The 17980-nt window shown below is 39.3% G+C and overlaps 1 protein-coding gene across 11 annotated transcripts in view; it reads right to left on the bottom strand.

The window, feature by feature from the left end:
* Window positions 1-17980, bottom strand: part of LOC117237654 (nesprin-1) — a 112207-nt gene that overhangs the window by 29353 nt on the left and 64874 nt on the right. For 7 of the 11 annotated variants that reach the window (XM_033501907.1, XM_033501828.1, XM_033501887.1 and 4 more), the window contains 4 exons: window positions 3884-17797; window positions 2655-2759; window positions 2197-2502; window positions 1611-1745 (listed from right to left, as the gene is read on the bottom strand). In XM_033501907.1, the coding sequence (XP_033357798.1) occupies window positions 1611-1745; window positions 2197-2502; window positions 2655-2759; window positions 3884-17797 (14460 nt within the window). The remainder of the gene's footprint in view (window positions 1-1610; window positions 1746-2196; window positions 2503-2654; window positions 2760-3883; window positions 17798-17980) is intronic. The other 4 variants (XM_033501836.1, XM_033501897.1, XM_033501915.1 and 1 more) reach the window with 4 other exon arrangements.

Genomic DNA, 17980 nt, shown 5'->3' with positions numbered 1-17980 from the left:
AAGAACGAGAATATCTGCAGACAAGAACACTCCGCGTAACACTGTCGTATTTTTAGCTCACGTCCGACTTTATTTTAATGCGTTTATTTTAGGCGCGCCAAGTGGTCTACGTATATGTGATATAAAGAAAAAAGGAACCGGAAATTTATCTATCAAAAGCGGATCGAAATTTACAAAAAAAAAAAAAAAAAAAAATAAAAGATAAGAAAATAAAATAGCGATGCTGAATAGCAAAACAATTAAAATTTCCACGAGACGCTATTTTGAATACTTTTCTAATAGCAATATTGCGAACGAAAGAGGTTATTTTACATATACACAAATACATAAGTGTCTATATGTACATAGAACTCGTAGAATTTCTTGGTGATATCCAGGGATAAATAAAAAAGGGGGGAGATGGGAATTAATGAGAATACTTTAATTACAGCATGAAAAAAATTACAGAGTAACTGTATTAACATTCCATAAACAAATGCTGCACCTATACAATTACATTCATTACCTTAAGCTAAAAGAAACATAAAAAGTGCTAGTTTCATATATAAATAAATACACCGTGAAGTTGTGAGAAGAATGAACGATGACAGTGCGATGAGCGTAAGATGACGGTGTAATGGCGGGCTGATAATCATAGTCATTTTTCATAAATTATAAAAAACTCTATATATTTTTAGTGATTCAAGTTGTTATGTCGATTAACACGCCTATGATATTTAACTCGCCATATTCGTTGCGTATGATGAGAAGCTCAGATGAGAAATAAACGCAATGACATAAAGATAAATAAAAGTAGATGAAACGACAAGTGTACTAGAACCTTATCCTGTCATAATTTACCCATTAATAAATATCGTGCAAAATGATACGTGATACGACAAACATGAATTACTACGTTAAGAAGCAGAAAGGAAACAAAAAGAATGTTACATGCTTCGCTATATCTATCACCCTATTACCATTATGTATTTACTAAAGTATAAGATACAGGCAGTATTATATGTATATGTATACCATTTCTCAATATATAATACATACTCTGTACACATCCTTATTATTCTTGTAGTAGATCTCTTGCATCGACAAGAGACCGAATAATTCCTTTTATTTTACTCCCAATCCCAAAATAGACTAGAACTTGACTAGAAATCGATTAGAAATTTGACCAAAGTTTACCTGTCTTTAAATTTTAAATTAATCGATGGTGCTACATTTATATGCCCGTATAAATATAATAAATAAAAATAAGTCGTACGTATAAATATATATATAATAAATATTTGCTAAATATTCCTCTTCGTTCTTTAATTTCTCATTTCATATTTCTCGATTCTCTACTTCAATAATCGTGTTGCATGAAATATGTTAAATTGAAAAGTCAATCATGACGTTACGTCTATTCGTATAAATGTAAACAAGTATTACGTAATATGTAATGAATATTCGTTAAATAATTCTATTCAACTCTAGTTTCGTTTCTCTTTTCGTTTGAAGTTTCTTTCATACTCCTAGAACTCTCTGTTTCTGTATCATCGTGTATTTCACGAGACTGTTGCGCGAAGACCAGCGAAGTTTGCGAAAGCTCCCGTGCATTGGAAAACGTTGGATACCTGCTGCCTTTGCTGCAGTCGCGACATCACTTCCAACAGCGCATTCTTCAGGACCTTTGCCAGCGTGCTGATTTCTGGCAACGATTCAAGCTCCGACACCCGCTGCGCGTGACTGCTCAGCTCGTCCTGTAAAGCCTGTCCCGGCACAGAGACACACAGACAGACGTTTTATATGCGTGATTCCGCATATCGTGGTTTCGTTTAAAAATAAATCGTGCACGCCGCCATTCTAAAACGGGGGATTACGAGATCGTCGACCAGGTCCGTGTGTTGTAAAAATCGCGATCAACTATCGTGTCCGATATTTGCCAATTTTTCTTAGCAATAGGAATAAGAATGCAGAATCGTGATATGAAAATTCTGAGTTTATGAGATGCAAGCGATTTCGATTTGCATGATTTTTGGAAAAGAACAGAGGATCGAGAAATATTAGAACGATATTTGCGTTCAGTGAGAATCAATAGAATTGTTGTAAACGCTCGCAAACACGTGCCGAATATTCTTCGATTCTCTGTGTACAATTCGAAGTGTCATCGTACCATCAGCCACGAAAACTGAAAATAAATTTTATTTCATATAAACGCACCTTGTTCGTGGTAGGCGGTTGTTGCTGCTTTATACCGGCCACGATATTCTTCAGCCAGCTATCCGTTTCATCCAAGAATTTCTTGTATTCGTGGATATCGTGGCCGCGTTGTTCTTGTTGGCCACGCGCTCTTTCCAAAGTAGCGCGTCCTTGTTCCGCTTGCGATAAAAGAGTGGCGATGCGAGACTGAACTTCTTCTAGACTCGACAGAAGCTTTTGTGCTTCCAAATCGGCTGGAATTTTACGCAATTCTTCTTCTAAATGACCCACTTCCTGATCGTATCCTTGGAGCTCCGTTAGTAGATTCTGAAAATCATTTCGATAGTTCAAGTCACAGAATAAGCGAAATATCCGAATATACATCTGTGAAAATTTGAAATAAATATATGATAAAATAATTTTCAGAAAAGGAAGATATCGAAAAATATTATAAGATTGCTTTTTGTGCATAATCTCACCGTGATTGCAGACAGCATAGAGTCTATGCTATCTCGTGGCAAGTAAGTTCCCTTTAGGTTCGAAAGACTCAACTGTAAAACCATTAGGCGCTCCTGTATGATATCCTGTAACATAGGGATGTATTAATGAACGTGAAGATTGATTGTGGCGAAGAAAATATGCCGTGCACGTCCGATACCAGTCTGTTAATCGATGGATTAGAGGAACTCGTCGAATTTGTAGCAAATCGTAACACGGGGGCACAGACAGAAAACACATAAATGTATCAAAAAATGCTGCAATTTCTTTAATTTTAATGATTAAACAAATTTAGAAGATATAGCTATATTCATGCAGATTTGACAAAAGAATCAAGAAATTGTTATAACGCTATAGGGCGCTCTAATAATCGGGTTTATTATAGTATTGTGTAACATCGATCTTTTACATTGGAAAACTCTAAGAAGTACTCTCTTAGGACCATAAGAGGGAAAGCTCGCTAAGATAAAAAGGTTTAGAGAAATACACCATGTTACGTAATATTTTAAGAGGGATTTCTGTTGATCAAATACGTCGACGTGACGTGTCGTGTGACTACAAACTGCTTCCTTGAACAAGAATAAAGTTAATCGGTATTATAAAGAATTATTTTCTGTCAATGTTCTTTTCTTCCAAGTCGAATTTATCGCGAGATAAATTTTGAAAAGTGAACCGCAACGCAACCAGAAAATCAAGTAACGTTACTCTCGTGCATCAATAAAAATCAAAAAACTATAGCATGCAAATGAAGGAAGGAAACAAAGATCTATACGGTGACAGAGAGAAGCAACAGCAATGTAGCAGCATTAACAGTGGTAATTAACTATTAACAGCGGCTATCAAAGTGAAAACGTACAGAGTCAGCGAGTAGAAAGAAGTATAATATACGTTCGATGTATGCACACGTCGAGAGACAAGTGGAAAAAATGAAAATAGAGAGAGAGAGAAAGAAAAAAAAGACGTTAAAAAATTGGAAAAAAAGAAGAATAAAACCAACAACGAACGAAGACATAAGAAAACAGTAAAAAACACTTTACCAAGCACACACGCGCGCACACACTCATACGCGACCTCGCGTGTCCTACATATAATACATATAGCCACACGCGAGTTCGCATAACACAACAGTAACAAGAACAACAAGAAACATAATGAACTCGTTCAAGCTCGATTGGGTGATGATCGAGCACAGCTTGTATTGTGATCGCACCTTGATCCCTCGTATCCTCTTTTCAGCCTCATCTTCAGTTACCCCCATCTCTCTCTCCGTCTCCACGATTGGAGTGCGCCGCTGCATCGATCCTTTTTCTCTACCTAAATGTTTCTTGGGATCTGGATCATGGTCAGGGATACTTGGTGTTGGGGATAACTCACGTGGATCGGAATAAGTGGACTCTGATAGTTGATCCGGGCTCATGGTCTTGTAATCGAGCTTTAGGGGTTGTTCGCCAGAAGCGGATACTTCGACAGTGGACAGTGACGACAATTTTACATCTTCAGAGTTTTCTGACGTTGTAGGAACGTCACGCTCCAACGACAGTTCGTCGAATTTGGAAATAGACTGGTCGTCCTTGAGATGGACAGAGGATAACTCAGAAATTAGATTATCGGAGGGATATATTAGGTCTGACATTGGATTCTCGATCTTTTCCTGAACCATTTCGGTGGATTGGTCCGTTCTCTGCTCGTTCTCGCTCGACAAGTAAGTACTGTAATCGCTCCAGCTACCTATACCACCTGGGAGATCGGCGATCAGACGTTCGGTATGCGGTCCACCCATGAAATAAGAATTCAAGGGGCCACCATTACCGCCGCGTTCGTTCAAATTACCACCGCCCTGATCCCCGTCGAAATCATCTTTATCGTTAGAATCGCGGTTGATATCGTCGGAAAGACTTTCCATCGGATAGTTAGCCAAATTTTCGAACAGGTAGCGTTCAGCCTCGTGATAGGGGTGTTTGTCCGGCCAAAAACCGCTATCAAGAGAAAGGAACTTGGATCTACTGAGTTCTGACAGGGTTTTTAAGATTAGGGGAGTTTGTACGGGTTTTTTCTTCTCCGGACTTAGAACTAGAATTTCGTCGGCTATGTAGAATTGTACTTTTGGTTTCACCGGCTCGACCACGATGTCTACCGTTTCTATTTCTGGTTCACTGGATATACATTTCTCGAATTCTTCTTCGGTTTCTAGTTGAGACTGCATCGATTCCATGGTTATGGGAGACTCAATTTTATGTAATAATTTTTCTGTTGATATATCTCGTTGTGGAAGTTGATCGGTTTCTTGCATTATACTTTCGAGTTCTTTTACAATTCCCGATTGTGCCCTTTCGATTTCTTCTGTCTTCTTTTCTGTTACTTCCTTCTCAGTTTTGTCATCTTCTGTTAGTTTACCATTCACTATTATTTCAGCAGGTTTAATGGTTTCTTCCGGTTTTGCCTCGGGTGGAACGACTTTATCCGTTTTAACTTCAGAAACTTTGTCTGGTATTTCCTCTTTGGAAATTACTGGTTCCTCTTCAGATATCTTTTCCTCGATATTTTTAGTCGTCTCTTCCTGTCTCTTATCTTTAATTTTCTTCGTTTTAGATTTTTCTTCTTTCGTAGGTTTCTTTTCTAGAGGCTGAGCTTCTGGAATTTCTGCGGTTTTCTGTAGACGATCGACTTCTTCCTGGTCTTTGGCAGATATTTCTGTCTTTTCTTGTATAATTGTTTCTTTCAAAACAACTTGTTCCTGCAAGACACCCTTCGCTTCTTCCTCGTCTTTCTTAACCTCCTCGATCCTTGTTTCATCAATCTCCAACTTATTCAATTGTGCACCTGATTCTATTTTCTCTTCAGGTATTGTCGCGTCTTTCTCTCGATCGACTGTTTCTTTTGGACTTTCCGGAGTCGATGGAACAGTAGAACCTGCGCTTAATATTTCAATTTCTTTCTCATCCTTTGGCGATTGAACTTCTTCATCCGTAGACTTCGTTGCTGCTTCTTGTTCTTCACGTCTACCTTTCTTCGCCTGTTTGTTCTTACGTTTCGATTTTTCTTTCGAAGCTGATGTTGGTTCTTCTTTCTGTTTTATGTCTTTTTCGGCTTCATCCGTCACTGGTTCGGGCGTTTCAGTTTTATCCGGTTTAAATGTTTCAGCTTTATCTGTCTCTGGTTTAGGCACTTCAGATTTATCTATCTCTGGTTTGGGCGTTTCAGATTTATCTGTAACTAGTTTAGGTGTCTCGATTTTGTTTTCAGCAAAGTTTTCTATTTCTCCTGAAACTTTTTCCTTTTCTTCAGTTGGTTTCAAAAGTTCTGCTTCTTCTCTACTTGGTTTTGTCTTTTCCTTGACTATCGGTTTAAGCATAGTTTCTGGAACAAGCTTTATTTCATCAGGAATCACCCCAGGGATGATTGCGCTCAATTTTTTAATTTCTTGTAGTTTTTCATTAAGTTCTTTTTCTTGATTGGTTTCATCAGGTGAAATAGTTACTTCTTCTGGCTTTACTTCGTCTGGCTTTGCTTCTTCTGGCTTTACTTCTTCCAGTGTTACTGTTTCTTCTTTCTTTTCTGGAACAAACGTCTCAGATGTTTCCTTTTCTAATTTTTCTTCGCTGGATGCTCGTCTAGTTAATTTTTCTTTCTTCTTTTGCTTTCGTTTCTCCTTCTTCGAAAGTTTCAACTTTTTGTCTGCATGAGCTTCATCTTTTACCTCTGCTGTTTCTGTTTTAGTGTCTACAATCATTTCTGCAACAGGTGTTTGCGGAGACTTAATTGGTTCTTCTTTATGTTTCTCCTCAATTGCTTCCTTTGCAGATACTTCTTTTTTCTCTTCAGGAACATCTGGTTTAGAATCAGTTTCTTTCTTTTGACTTGCTTCACTTTCTTTTACATCTTCCTTTACTTTTTCTACCGACATTTCTTTGATCTCAAGTTCAGATACTTTCTTCTCATCAACCGATGTTTCGATGATTCGTTCTGGTGCTGTTTCTACTTTCTTTTCTTCAGATTTTTCTTTATGCTTCTCTATGTCGGTTGATTTTTCAGGATTTGTAATTTTTATTTCTTCTTCAACTTCTTTAATTTCTTGAACCTCTGTCTCCTTTGCCGGTATTTCTTCTTTAATTTTAGATTCAGGTACCTTCTTTTCTTCAATCGATGTTTCGCTAATTCCTGATACTGTCTCTACTTTCTTTTCTTTAGATTTTCCTTTACGTTTTCTTGGAGACGTTGATTTTTCAGATTTAATTTCTTCCACAATCTCAGGTTTACTTTCAGCTTCAGATTTTGTAATTGCTGATACTTCTTGAATTTCTTTAACTTCTTTAGTTTCTGGTTCTTTCACAATTTCATCTTCAGATTTCAGTTGTATTTCTGTTACCTGAACAACACCCGACTGTTTCATTTGTTCTTTATGTTCTAGTTCTTCTTTGGGCTGTTCCTTATCAGATTTTCCTCTCTTCGATTTCTTACTCTTCTTTGAAGCAGCAATAGATTGTTCCTTTGTTTCTGCTTTTCTCCATTTATCTGCTGATTTCGAATTCTGTTTATCCATTTCGATTATTTTATCTACTTCTGGAGTTTCAGGCTTCACAACCTCTATTTCTTTCACTTCCTCATCAAGCTTTTCTTCAACTTTCTCTCCTGCCTTTTCTTTGCTTTCTTGGCTCAAATTAACTTCTTTCGTCTTCGATTTGCCCTCATGTTGCTTAATATCTTTCTTTTCTGGCTGTTTCGGTATCTTCTCCTCGACTAATGGCTCTATTATTTCTTTCTCTATCTTCTTCACATCCTTTTCCTCGATCTTACTCGTCTTTTCTTTATCTTTTTCCTTCTGAAGGCTTTCTCTATCCTTTTCCTGTTCATCTTTTGTCACCTGATTGCGATCTCCACTGCTCGATTTTGCTTCACCTCTCTTTTTCTTCGATTTTCCCTCCTTTCCTTTATTTCCATCTTTTTTCTTTTGTTCCTCCACTTTTTGCGCGCCCAACTGCTTCTGTTCTTCTGCCAAAATTTCTTCAGGAACTATAGGCTTATCACTCGACTGTTTCGAGCTTGCTTCGTCTCGTCTGATGCTTCTGGAACGCGATCTCGATCGTCTAGATCGCAGTTCTTTTCGATTTACGAATTCCATAAAACCTTGTTCGTCGATTTTAACCACTTCTTCAATTGATATCGGCTCTGGAGCTTCTTCCACGTGGATTTGTATTTGGGGATTTGAATTTTGTTCGGCAGTTTGTTGTTTTTTCATCATAATCTTTTCGCTAGTGGGCGATGAGAGAGGTTCCTGCGGTTCCGCGTGTTTACTAACAATAGTAGCCCACGAATCCTTCATTTTCTGCGGCGTTTCGACTACTATCGCGCTTGGAATTGGCGACATGGAACTAGTTTCTTCCGCCATTGCTTCTTTTTCAATTTCTTCCACCCACGAAGTTGACTCTATTTTGAAAACGTCTTGTTCAGTAATTAATTCGTTGAACTTTTTATCTGTTGCTATTTCCTCGGGTTTGGATGTTTCTTTTTCAGCCTCTGGAGTTTCTGTGATTATTAATGATTTTTCAGATGTAATTCTTTCGTCTTCGATTAGTTTATCTAAGCTTTGATCAGGCATAAGAGGAATCGGTTTGAGTAACACAACGTCTTCTTGATTCGATTGTGGAGAAGTTCCCTTGCTAGAAGCTGCTACTTGAGCGTACGATTTGTTAGAATCTTTCATATTTAATTCTAATTCTTCAACTTTCTCAGGAACGACAGACTTCATATTTTCCTTCTCAGTTTCAGTATCGACAGAAGACACTTTTGCTTCGGTAACAATCTTTTCTTGTTTCGTATCTTTCTTCTTTTGATGTTTCTTATGCTGCGTTTGTGGGCTTTGTGGTTCTTCAGGCACAGTTTCTACTATCTGTGCTACCTTGCCTAATTCTGCTGTTCCACTTATCGATTCTTGAGGAGTTACTGTCATAGATTGTACATTTTCTGCAGGAAGATCGCTAGTTCCTTTCATACCAACGACAGATGCCCATGATTTGGCGCATACCGGTTGAATTTCTTCCTTAGATATTTCTTTTATTTCTGATCCAGATTCTTCTTTCTTAGTTTCTTCCAAAGGAGCTTCAGCCAAAGGTGTTTCTTGAGGAACCACTGCTGGGATTTCATTTGCTTTTTTCGACTTTCCATCACGTTTCTTCTTCGAATCTGGCGAAGAAATTTCCTGTTCTTCTTGTTTCTTTGCATCTTTTTCTGGGGTAGACGTAGATTTAATATCAGACTTTCCTTTAGGCTGTTTCTGCTTTCCTGACTTTGTCCTTCCTTCTTCTTTCCTAGGCTTATCCGAGGGTTTAGTTTTCCTTTCTATCACTGGAGATTCAGATGCATTCGAATCTTCTATCTCTGGTACTTTGCCATTCATTGATTTCTCAGTTGCTGTTGATTCAGTCACGACACTAATAGATTCTTGCGACAAGGCTTTTTCTTCTGTGCTTAACTTTTCTTCTCTCGTTATCTCTTTAACATCTTTCTTTTTAGGTTCTTTGGAAACTTTCTTCTTTCCAGAAACAGGCTTTTCAACCTTCTCACTTTCCTTCTCAATTTTCTCTTCAATTAGGATCTGAGGTTCTGAAACAATTTCTTTCTTTTCATCCTGTTTCTCATGTTCCTTCTTATCTTTTTCTAATTTCGTTTCTTCTTTCACTTTCTCCACTTCAGAAGATTCGATTGCAGGTTTTACTACTTTTTCAATTTTTGGTTCTAATGTGATTAATGGTTCTTCTTCCGTAATATTCTTTTCTATCTTTTCTTCTTCTTTTCGATCGATAATTTGAACTGCCGAAGGCTCGTCTATTTTTGTGACAAGTTGTTCAGTTGTCTGTGCCAACTCTGTCCCCTGTACAATCGCAATATCTTTCTTCTCAACTTCTTCAGACTGTTTGAATGCCAATGAAGCTTCTTTAGTTTCTTCATGGATAATCATAGTAAGTTGTTCCACAGCCTTGGTTAATTCTGTAATATCGTTCTTTTCAACTACTTCAGGTTCTTTTACCGGTGATGTTATTTCCTTCTTTTCTTCTTTCTTAGACTTTGACTTCTCATCTTTCGGCTGCTTCTCTTTCTTCGATTTCTCTTTCGGCTTCTTATCAGATACTTGTTGCTCCTTCTTCCGTATCTCAGGTTCTTTTTCTTCCTCTTTATCTTCTACTTTTCCCTCGGCTGTACTCTGCTCCTTCTCTTTTTTCATCATATCAAGCTCTTTATTCACATTCTCGATAAGAGCTGCCGTTTGGTCCAAAATCATGTCCGTAGATTTAATCTCCGTGGTTATTTCTGCGATAGTTTTCTCTTTGTCAATGTCTTTTTCTAAAATGTTTTGAGCATCTAATATCTCGGAATGTTTTTTATCTTCTTGAATCTGCATTGTTTCCTTCACAATTTCAACGCTTGTAAGATTAGATTCCTCCAAAGGAGTTGCCATAACTTCTTTCTCTTTAGTCTGCTTAGATTTCACCCAATCGGATTCTACTTTGTAAAATGTGCTAATAGGATATTTCAGAGTTTCTTTGATAAGCGAAAGCTTTCTGCTTTCAGCTTCGGATTGCTCCGTGTCTTCTGACTTCTCTTCTTCTTCTTTAGGCTCCTTCATAATCGATTCTTGAGCAATTCTTTCGATACTCTCCAATCTTGGAGGTGCGGAAGCAGGCACATTTTCTTCTATTACCTCTACTACTTTGAAACACCGATGGAAATTGATCTCTGCCTCGATGTAAGGACGATAATTGAACCAGTAAGGTTTGACCAAGTCTGTAAAGTAACATGGGTAAATTTCTTTTGTGATAGGTTTAAACTCTTTAACCTTAGTAGGAACTTCTACTTGTTTTATAGACTCAGCAACCTGCGTCTTAATCTGACTTGCTTCATCCTCAATTTTTTGCTTTTCAGGTTTAGAATCTTCACCTTTGACAGGAACTTCTACTTGCTTTATAGACTCTGTAACCTGCGTCTTAATCTGGCTTGGTTTGTCTTCAACCTTTTTCTTTTCAGGTTTGGAATCTTCACCTTTGACAGAAACTTCTACTTGTTTTTTAGGCTCTGCAACTTGTGCTTTAATCTGGCTTGGTTTATCTTCAACCTTTTTCTCTTCAGTTTTAGGATCTTCACCTTTGACAGAAACTTCTACTTGTTCTTTAGACTCTACAACTTGTGTTTTAGTCTGAGTTGTTTCATCTTCAACCTTTTGCTTTTCAGGTTTAGAATCTTCGCCTTTAACAGGAACTTCTGCTTGTTTTTTAGAGTCTGCAACTTGTGTTTTAATCTTGCTCGGTTTATCTTCAACCTTTTTCTCTTCAGTTTTAGGATCTTCACCTTTGACAGAAACTTCTACTTGTTTTTTGGGCTCTGCAACTTGTGCTTTAATCTGGCTTGGTTTATCTTCAACCTTTTGTTTTTCAGGTTTGGAATCTTCACCTTTGACAGGAACTTCTACTTGCTTTATAGACTCTGTAACCTGCGTCTTAATCTGGCTTGGTTTGTCTTCAACCTTTTGTTTTTCAGGTTTAGAATCTTCACCTTTGACAGAAACTTCTGCTTGTTTTTTAGGCTCTGCAACTTGTGCTTTAATCTGGCTTGGTTTATCTTCAACCTTTTTCTCTTCAGTTTTAGGATCTTCACCTTTGACAGAAACTTCTACTTGTTCTTTAGACTCTACAACTTGTGTTTTAATCTGAGTTGTTTCATCTTCAACCTTTTGCTTTTCAGGTTTAGAATCTTCGCCTTTAACAGGAACTTCTGCTTGTTTTTTAGAGTCTGCAACTTGTGTTTTAATCTTGCTTGGTTTATCTTCAACCTTTTGCTTTTCAGGTTTAGAATCTTCACCTTTAACAGGAGCTTCTGCTTGTTTATTAGACTCTACAACTTGTGTTTTAATCTGAGTTGTTTCATCTTCAACCTTTTTCTCTTCAGTTTTAGGATCTTCACCTTTGACAGAAACTTCTACTTGTTTTTTAGAATCTGCAACTTGTGTTTTAATCTGAGTTGTTTCATCTTCAACCTTTTGCTTTTCAGGTTTAGAATCTTCACCTTTGACAGAAACTTCTACTTGTTTTTTAGGCTCTGCAACTTGTGCTTTAATCTGGCTTGGTTTATCTTCAACCTTTTTCTCTTCAGTTTTAGGATCTTCACCTTTGACAGAAACTTCTATCTGTTTTTTGGACTCTGCAACCTGTGTTTCAATCTGACTTGGTTTATCTTCAACCTTTTGCTTTTCAGGTTTAGAATCTTCATCCTTAACAGTAACTTCTACTTGTTTTTTAGACTTTGCAACTTTTGTTTTAATCTGACCTGATTTATCTTCAACCTTTGGCTTTTCAGGTTTAGAATCTTCATCCTTAATAGAGACTTCTTGTTTTTCAGAGTCTACGATCTTCTCTTCAAGTAGAGCTGCTTTTTCTTTAACTTCTTCCGTTCTAGGTTTAGAATCATCAACTTTACGTTCCTCAACGTCTCCTACCTTCTTTTCAACCGTACTTATTTTATCTTCAATATTTTCCGTTTCAAACTTAGGAACGTCAACAGGAGCAGTTACAATTTCGGGAATATATTTTGTACCAGGTGTCATATGTCTTACATGAGTAGGAAGAATACTTACTTCACGAGTGTCTAATTCCAATTCTAATGACATGATACCCGTTCCTTTTCCCTGTCCCTGTTCAATATCAGAAGAAGACTCTTCCGGTCCCGTACCCATCTTTCCTTTCTCTTGCACAATTTCACCTTCACTCTCTACCACTAACTCACCTGAATCTTTCGATTCTACACTTGCAGCTTCTCCGACAATCTTAACTTCCTCCTTAACCCTCATCCTATCCTTCTTACCCTCAACTTCGTGCTTAGATTTATCCTGCATAACTTTCGCGTCCTGTTCTTTCTCGAAATTATCCAACTCCCTCTCGTCTCTCGCGCTTCCTACAGATTTCGGAGTTCCAGAACGACCTCTCCTCCTATCCTGAACGCTACCGAACAGAATCGGCTGATCGTCTTTAACAAGATCGTCAAGATATACCGTGTAATCGGAAATTGATTTGTCAACGTCTGCTAACGTATCTAATGCTTTCCAGGGGATACCAACAGCTGAATCATCCGATACCCTAGCATATTCGGTGGTTGTTAGGCTACTCTCTACTGTTTCAGGACGCAGGGTGATTAATTCAGTGGGTTTGGAGCCTACGACCTTGGATGAGGGAATACTTTCTAAGTTCTCTACGATTTTTTCGATCGATGGCTTTGCTTCGACAGGTTCAGGCACGCTGCTGGTCACCGTGGTAACCGTTTTCTCTAATGAAGATGATTCTGTGGTTGGTGAAACAGTGGCTGAAACGTTTGCAGTTTTCTCGTTCTTTGAAAGAAGAGAATCTTCTTCTGTACTTGGATTTTCAATCGGTTCTTGCGAGCGAGATTCTGAATCGTCAGACTTTGTCAGTGAAATTTTCTCGATTTCAATTGGTTTTTTAACGTGGCCTTGCTTTTTATTCTGAGACTCTATCAGTGGAGTTACGAGTTTTAATGATGGTGTTTCCATTGATTTTTCAGATTCTTCGATTGGTTTCGTGTCTGTGCTAGGTTTTTCAGTGACTATCGTTTGTTCTAGTTGTGAAGGTTCGACCACGATTTTGTCTTTACTCTCCTGTTTCTTCTTCTTTCTCTTGTCAGACTTCGGTGTGCTTGGTTGACTGGACTTGGGTTCTTCTTTCGGCTCGATCGCGGAAATGGGCGTGGTATTTTCGGTGACAGCTTTTTCCTTTGATTTCCCTTTCTTGGACTTTGATGGTGTTCCTGGAACTTCTTGGATTTCCGGTCTATCGGTTTTCGGTACTTCAGGCAGAAGAATTCCTTCTATCTTTTTCACGTCGCTAGTTTCAACTTTCTCAGGTTCTTCCGGTTTCTTTACAGTTTCTTCCGCCTTTTTGTCTACAAATATTTCGACGCATTCTGTAGATTTTTCTCCAGTAATACTCTTCTCGATATTAGGTTGTGCTTCAATCTTCTCTGTTACAATATTTTCTTCCCTCTGATTTTCCGCTTGGATCGCAGTAATTTTTTCTTCAACTCCGGTAATTCTCGTTTCTTCTATAGATATCAGTTTGTCATCGTTATCGATTTTACCATTCTTTTCTTCTAATTTAGCCTCTTCTACTGCTTCTTTTCCTTTAGGTTTCTCCTTTTCTTCCACAGGCAACGCAGACTTTGAATCTTCTTCTTTCTTTGCTTTTGTCGGTGACTTAGACTTCTTTCGTCTTTTCTTATCAGATTGTCCTTTACTTGGCGTGACAGGTTCAGGTTTTAATTCCTTTTTCGATTGTTCCGTGACAATTTCTTCCTCTTTAATTGATTTCTCTTCGATAACTTGCTTATCGATGATCTTCTTTTCTTCTTTTTCAGCCATCTTTATCGCTTCAGGCGCAGGCTTCTGACTAACATCGGGTTCTTTCTTCGATTTCTTTCCCTTCGATTTCGTCTGTTTTTCCAATTCAACTACCTTTTTCGGTTCCTCCTTTTGTACAGAATCTGGCTTCGATTCTTTCTTCAAATTCTTAGTCTCAACCATTTGTTCTTCACCAGATTTATTCTGTTTCTTCTCTCGTTTATTCGTTGATTTTTCGTCTGCATTTTCCTGCACCACTGTTTCTAGTTTCGACTCATCACCTTTGCTAATCTCCATCGTAGATTCCATTACGCGAACCAACGCGCTAATTACCATTTTCTGTTCTTCTTTAATATCTGTTTTCGGTTCTACTTCCGATACAGTATCCTCCTTCTTCTGTTCTTTTGTATCATCCTCCTTCCCTTTCTCTTTCTCAGCCACTTTCTTATCTTTATCGTCTTTTGGAGTTTTTACGTTAACTTCTGCTTCAACTTCTTCCTTTTCACTCAATTTCACATCTTTTGTTACTTCTGATTTCTCTTCGGATTTCTTTTGTTTCGACTGTTCTACTTTCTTGTCTTCTTTCTGTTGGCTCTGTTTTTTCGGTGTCTGGACTTTAGAAGTCTCCTGTTCGTTGCCTTGTTTCTGTTTCTTATTCTTTTTCGATTTCTCCTGTTCTTTCATTGGCTCTTTCTCTTTAGGCTCGCTTTGCACTTTGTTCCTAGGTTCAACTTTAGTTTCAGGCGTTTTGTCTGATTTTACAGGCTTCGTAGCCTTTGTGTCTTCTTTCTTTATCTGCTCCAAATTTTGAACACTTTCAACTGAATCTGGTTTTACGTGTTTCTGTTTCGGAGTCTCTACTTTATCCTCATCAGTTATCTTCTTAATTTGCTCCGACCCCGCGTCAACCTTCGTGGGTTTGGTATCTTTATTAGATTTGTCCTTCGCTGTACCAGCTTGTTCCTTACCCTTTTGCTTCTTTTTACACGGTTTCTCTTCCTTCGCGTCCACTTTCTTCGTTTCACTCGAATCCATCTTCACTTCAGATCTCTTCTCAGGTTCGTTCTTTCGACTTTCAACCTTCGTTGCTTTCTCTTCAGAAGCTTTAACGTCATCCTTCGCGATCCTTTTCCCAGAATCTTTCTCCTCTTTGTTCTCTTTCGCATCGTCTTTCGATTTAACCTGTTCTTTCGCGTTAGACTGACTTACTCCAGTCTCCGATTCATCTTTAATCTTCTCCATCTTCGATTTACCCTGTTTCTTCTTTTCATTAGATTTCACGTTCTTCTTTTCACTTTCTTCTTTGGATTTTTCCACCGTAGCTTGAACCGTATCTTTCTTAGCCTGTTCCCTCGACTTATCCCTCTTTTTATGCTTATCCATATCCTCGATCTCCTTCAAGGCCTTCTCTATCTCGTCGTCCACCTTCTCCGGCTTCTTCTTCTTCGCCTTTCGTTTCTTCTCCTGAGACCTGCTTCTCTGTTGAACATCAACCTCCTTCTCCTCCTGAACGTCCTTTTCATCCTGCTTGTGATCTTCCATCTTTTTCGTTTCTTCAGCATCTATTCTCTTTTCTGGTTTAACATCGTCCACTTGTTCCTTTCTAATCTCAACCTTGACACTTTTCGGAGTTATCTTCGGAGAAGCCGTCAAATCTTCCACGGTAATTTCATCTTTGAATTCGAATACTTGTTTCTGTTGTTCCGTACTGGTCCTGACTTTCTCTTTCTGAGGTTTCTGAAATACTTCTGAAGCCTTTGGTTGCTCTGGTCCTCTGCGAGCTCTCTTCTCAGGAATCTTCGTCTTTGGCGACTCCTGGTGAGTCTTTCTCGTCTCCCTTCTCCTCGATATATCCCACGTATTTGCTGACTTGCCTACGGTCGATTCTCGAGTCTGTCTAGCTTCCTGAGGAGGACTCGACTCGTGCACAGAGGATGTCGCCGAGTTCACTGGCGAGCGTGAACGCTCTTTCGCCTGTTTTGAGATCAAAGTCACCGTTGTCGATGATTGACTACTTGTAGTCGATGTCGGTTTAGAACTGAGACCCTGCGATAAAATTTGGGCGTACGAGAATGTCTTGCTCTCGCTTGAGGTAGTACTTTTCGTCTTAATAGGTGTACTTTCTGCAACTGGCGTAGAAACTTGTTGTGCAGGTTGCTCGATAGGCTGCTGCATAGACTGTTCTGGTTCTACTGGTTTTTCTGGTTCAGAAACTTCTTCCGCTTGAACAGCAGGTTGCACAGCAGCTTGAATATTTGACTGAACGACAGGCTCAATATCCACAGGTTGTTGAGCTCTTGAAGGTAAACACTTCTCTTCAACGTTCTGCACAACTACAGGAGTAGTCTTTGGAGGGATCTTGAATTTGTTTTGATGCGGATGCCTTTGTGGATGCTTCTGCAACTGATTTTGCTGATAAATCTCTGGTTCAGGGATGTAGCTAGGCTGTGTCACGTACGGCTCCGATGGGAAGGCCATCTGACTTTCGGTGTAATGAGGAAGAGCCATTTGCTGAGGCGGTGCAGCTGGCATGTAGACATAGGAACTTACTGGATAGGCGATCTGAGACCCGATGAAACCAACCAATTCAGGAATAGCCGGATGAATATAGTTGTAGACCTCTGGAACTTGTTGCGTTGCAACTGGCGGTCTTGCAACATTTTCGTAACTTTTCTCATTCAATAAAACGTACTCGTCCATGCTTTCGTCCGTCCAACTGGTTTGAGTTTCGCTCGGTTCCTCAGAAGTTTTCACAGGAGACTCGACTTCAGGTACAACTTCGTGCACGACCTCGGCAGGCTGCTGTTGGTAGCTCTCCACTGCTACGTCTTCGCTTGGTTGTTCCATAAAGGCATTTTCAGCCGTTGCCCCTTCCTTTACTTCCACTTTGGCCACCTCGAATTCCATCTTCTCCGTCTGAACAGTTTCTACGGAAGATTCCTCGACCACAGTCTCTGCGACTTCTCTACCAACTACGTGAGCATCTTTGCCAGTCTCCACCGAAGGGCTGCGAGAATTCTGTCTGTTTCCACGAAGAATATCCGCGTAGGAAGTTGATCCAGGCATCCAAATGGGACTGGCGGACCGTCCTCTTCTCTCCACCTTAGGGGCCAGTGTATTCTTAAGTACAAACGGTTCCTTCCTCTGTTCCACTACCGATCTAGGAGCGTCTGATCCAGAAATTTCATTGTCAGCCTCCGCGGACGAATTTCTTTCAGGAGATTCCCTAATAGGTCCTCGAACGTCCTTTCGCACAGAACCAGATCTTCTAGACTGATTTCTCAATCTAGAGTCCACCGAATCTACTTTAGAGACGCGTCTTCTAACCTCGGTTCTTACTTCAGGCTCCTTCTGCTCGTTCTGCTCTTCAGGTCTTGACTGTTCTTCTTTCATCTTCGTCTCCGCTATTGCAGCATTTGCTGGAGTATTGTCGCCAGTTGGTTCGATAGCAGGTTGCTTCTGGGCTTCCATTGTTCTTGACAGTTGCACGGTAGGTTTGAGCACTTGAATCGAAAGGGGCACCGAAGAAACCTCGTCTCGGGGATTTCTAAAGGGGCTAGAACCCCTGGAGCTCGGACTTGTCCGACCTGCGGCGATGTCCGCGTACGAGATCTGATTGACGATCCTTGTCTCGTTGCTCTGTACATAGTACGGGTCCACGGCGTATATTTGATCCAGCACTATCTTCACGCGTTGCTTCCAATCGTCCATCCTTTGCTGCAGGCTCTGCTTTATCCGCCACGGAGGAACAGCCAAGGCACAACAATGGAATACACATACGTCAATTTTTCTGGGACATTTTTCTATTTTTTTTTTTTTTGTGTTGTTTTGCATTTTTTTGTTTGTTTGATTTTTGTGGCAGGGGTGAACCAGATAAGATGTTAAGTCGGTATGGAAATAGTGGGAGATCGG

Source organism: Bombus vosnesenskii, unplaced genomic scaffold (assembly GCF_011952255.1).
Source record: "Bombus vosnesenskii isolate JDL3184/JDL3185 unplaced genomic scaffold, Bvos_JDL3184-5_v1.1 scf7180000013264, whole genome shotgun sequence".
NCBI classification, from domain to species: Eukaryota; Metazoa; Arthropoda; class Insecta; order Hymenoptera; family Apidae; genus Bombus; species Bombus vosnesenskii.
This window is presented reverse-complemented; position numbering and strand designations above follow the sequence as displayed.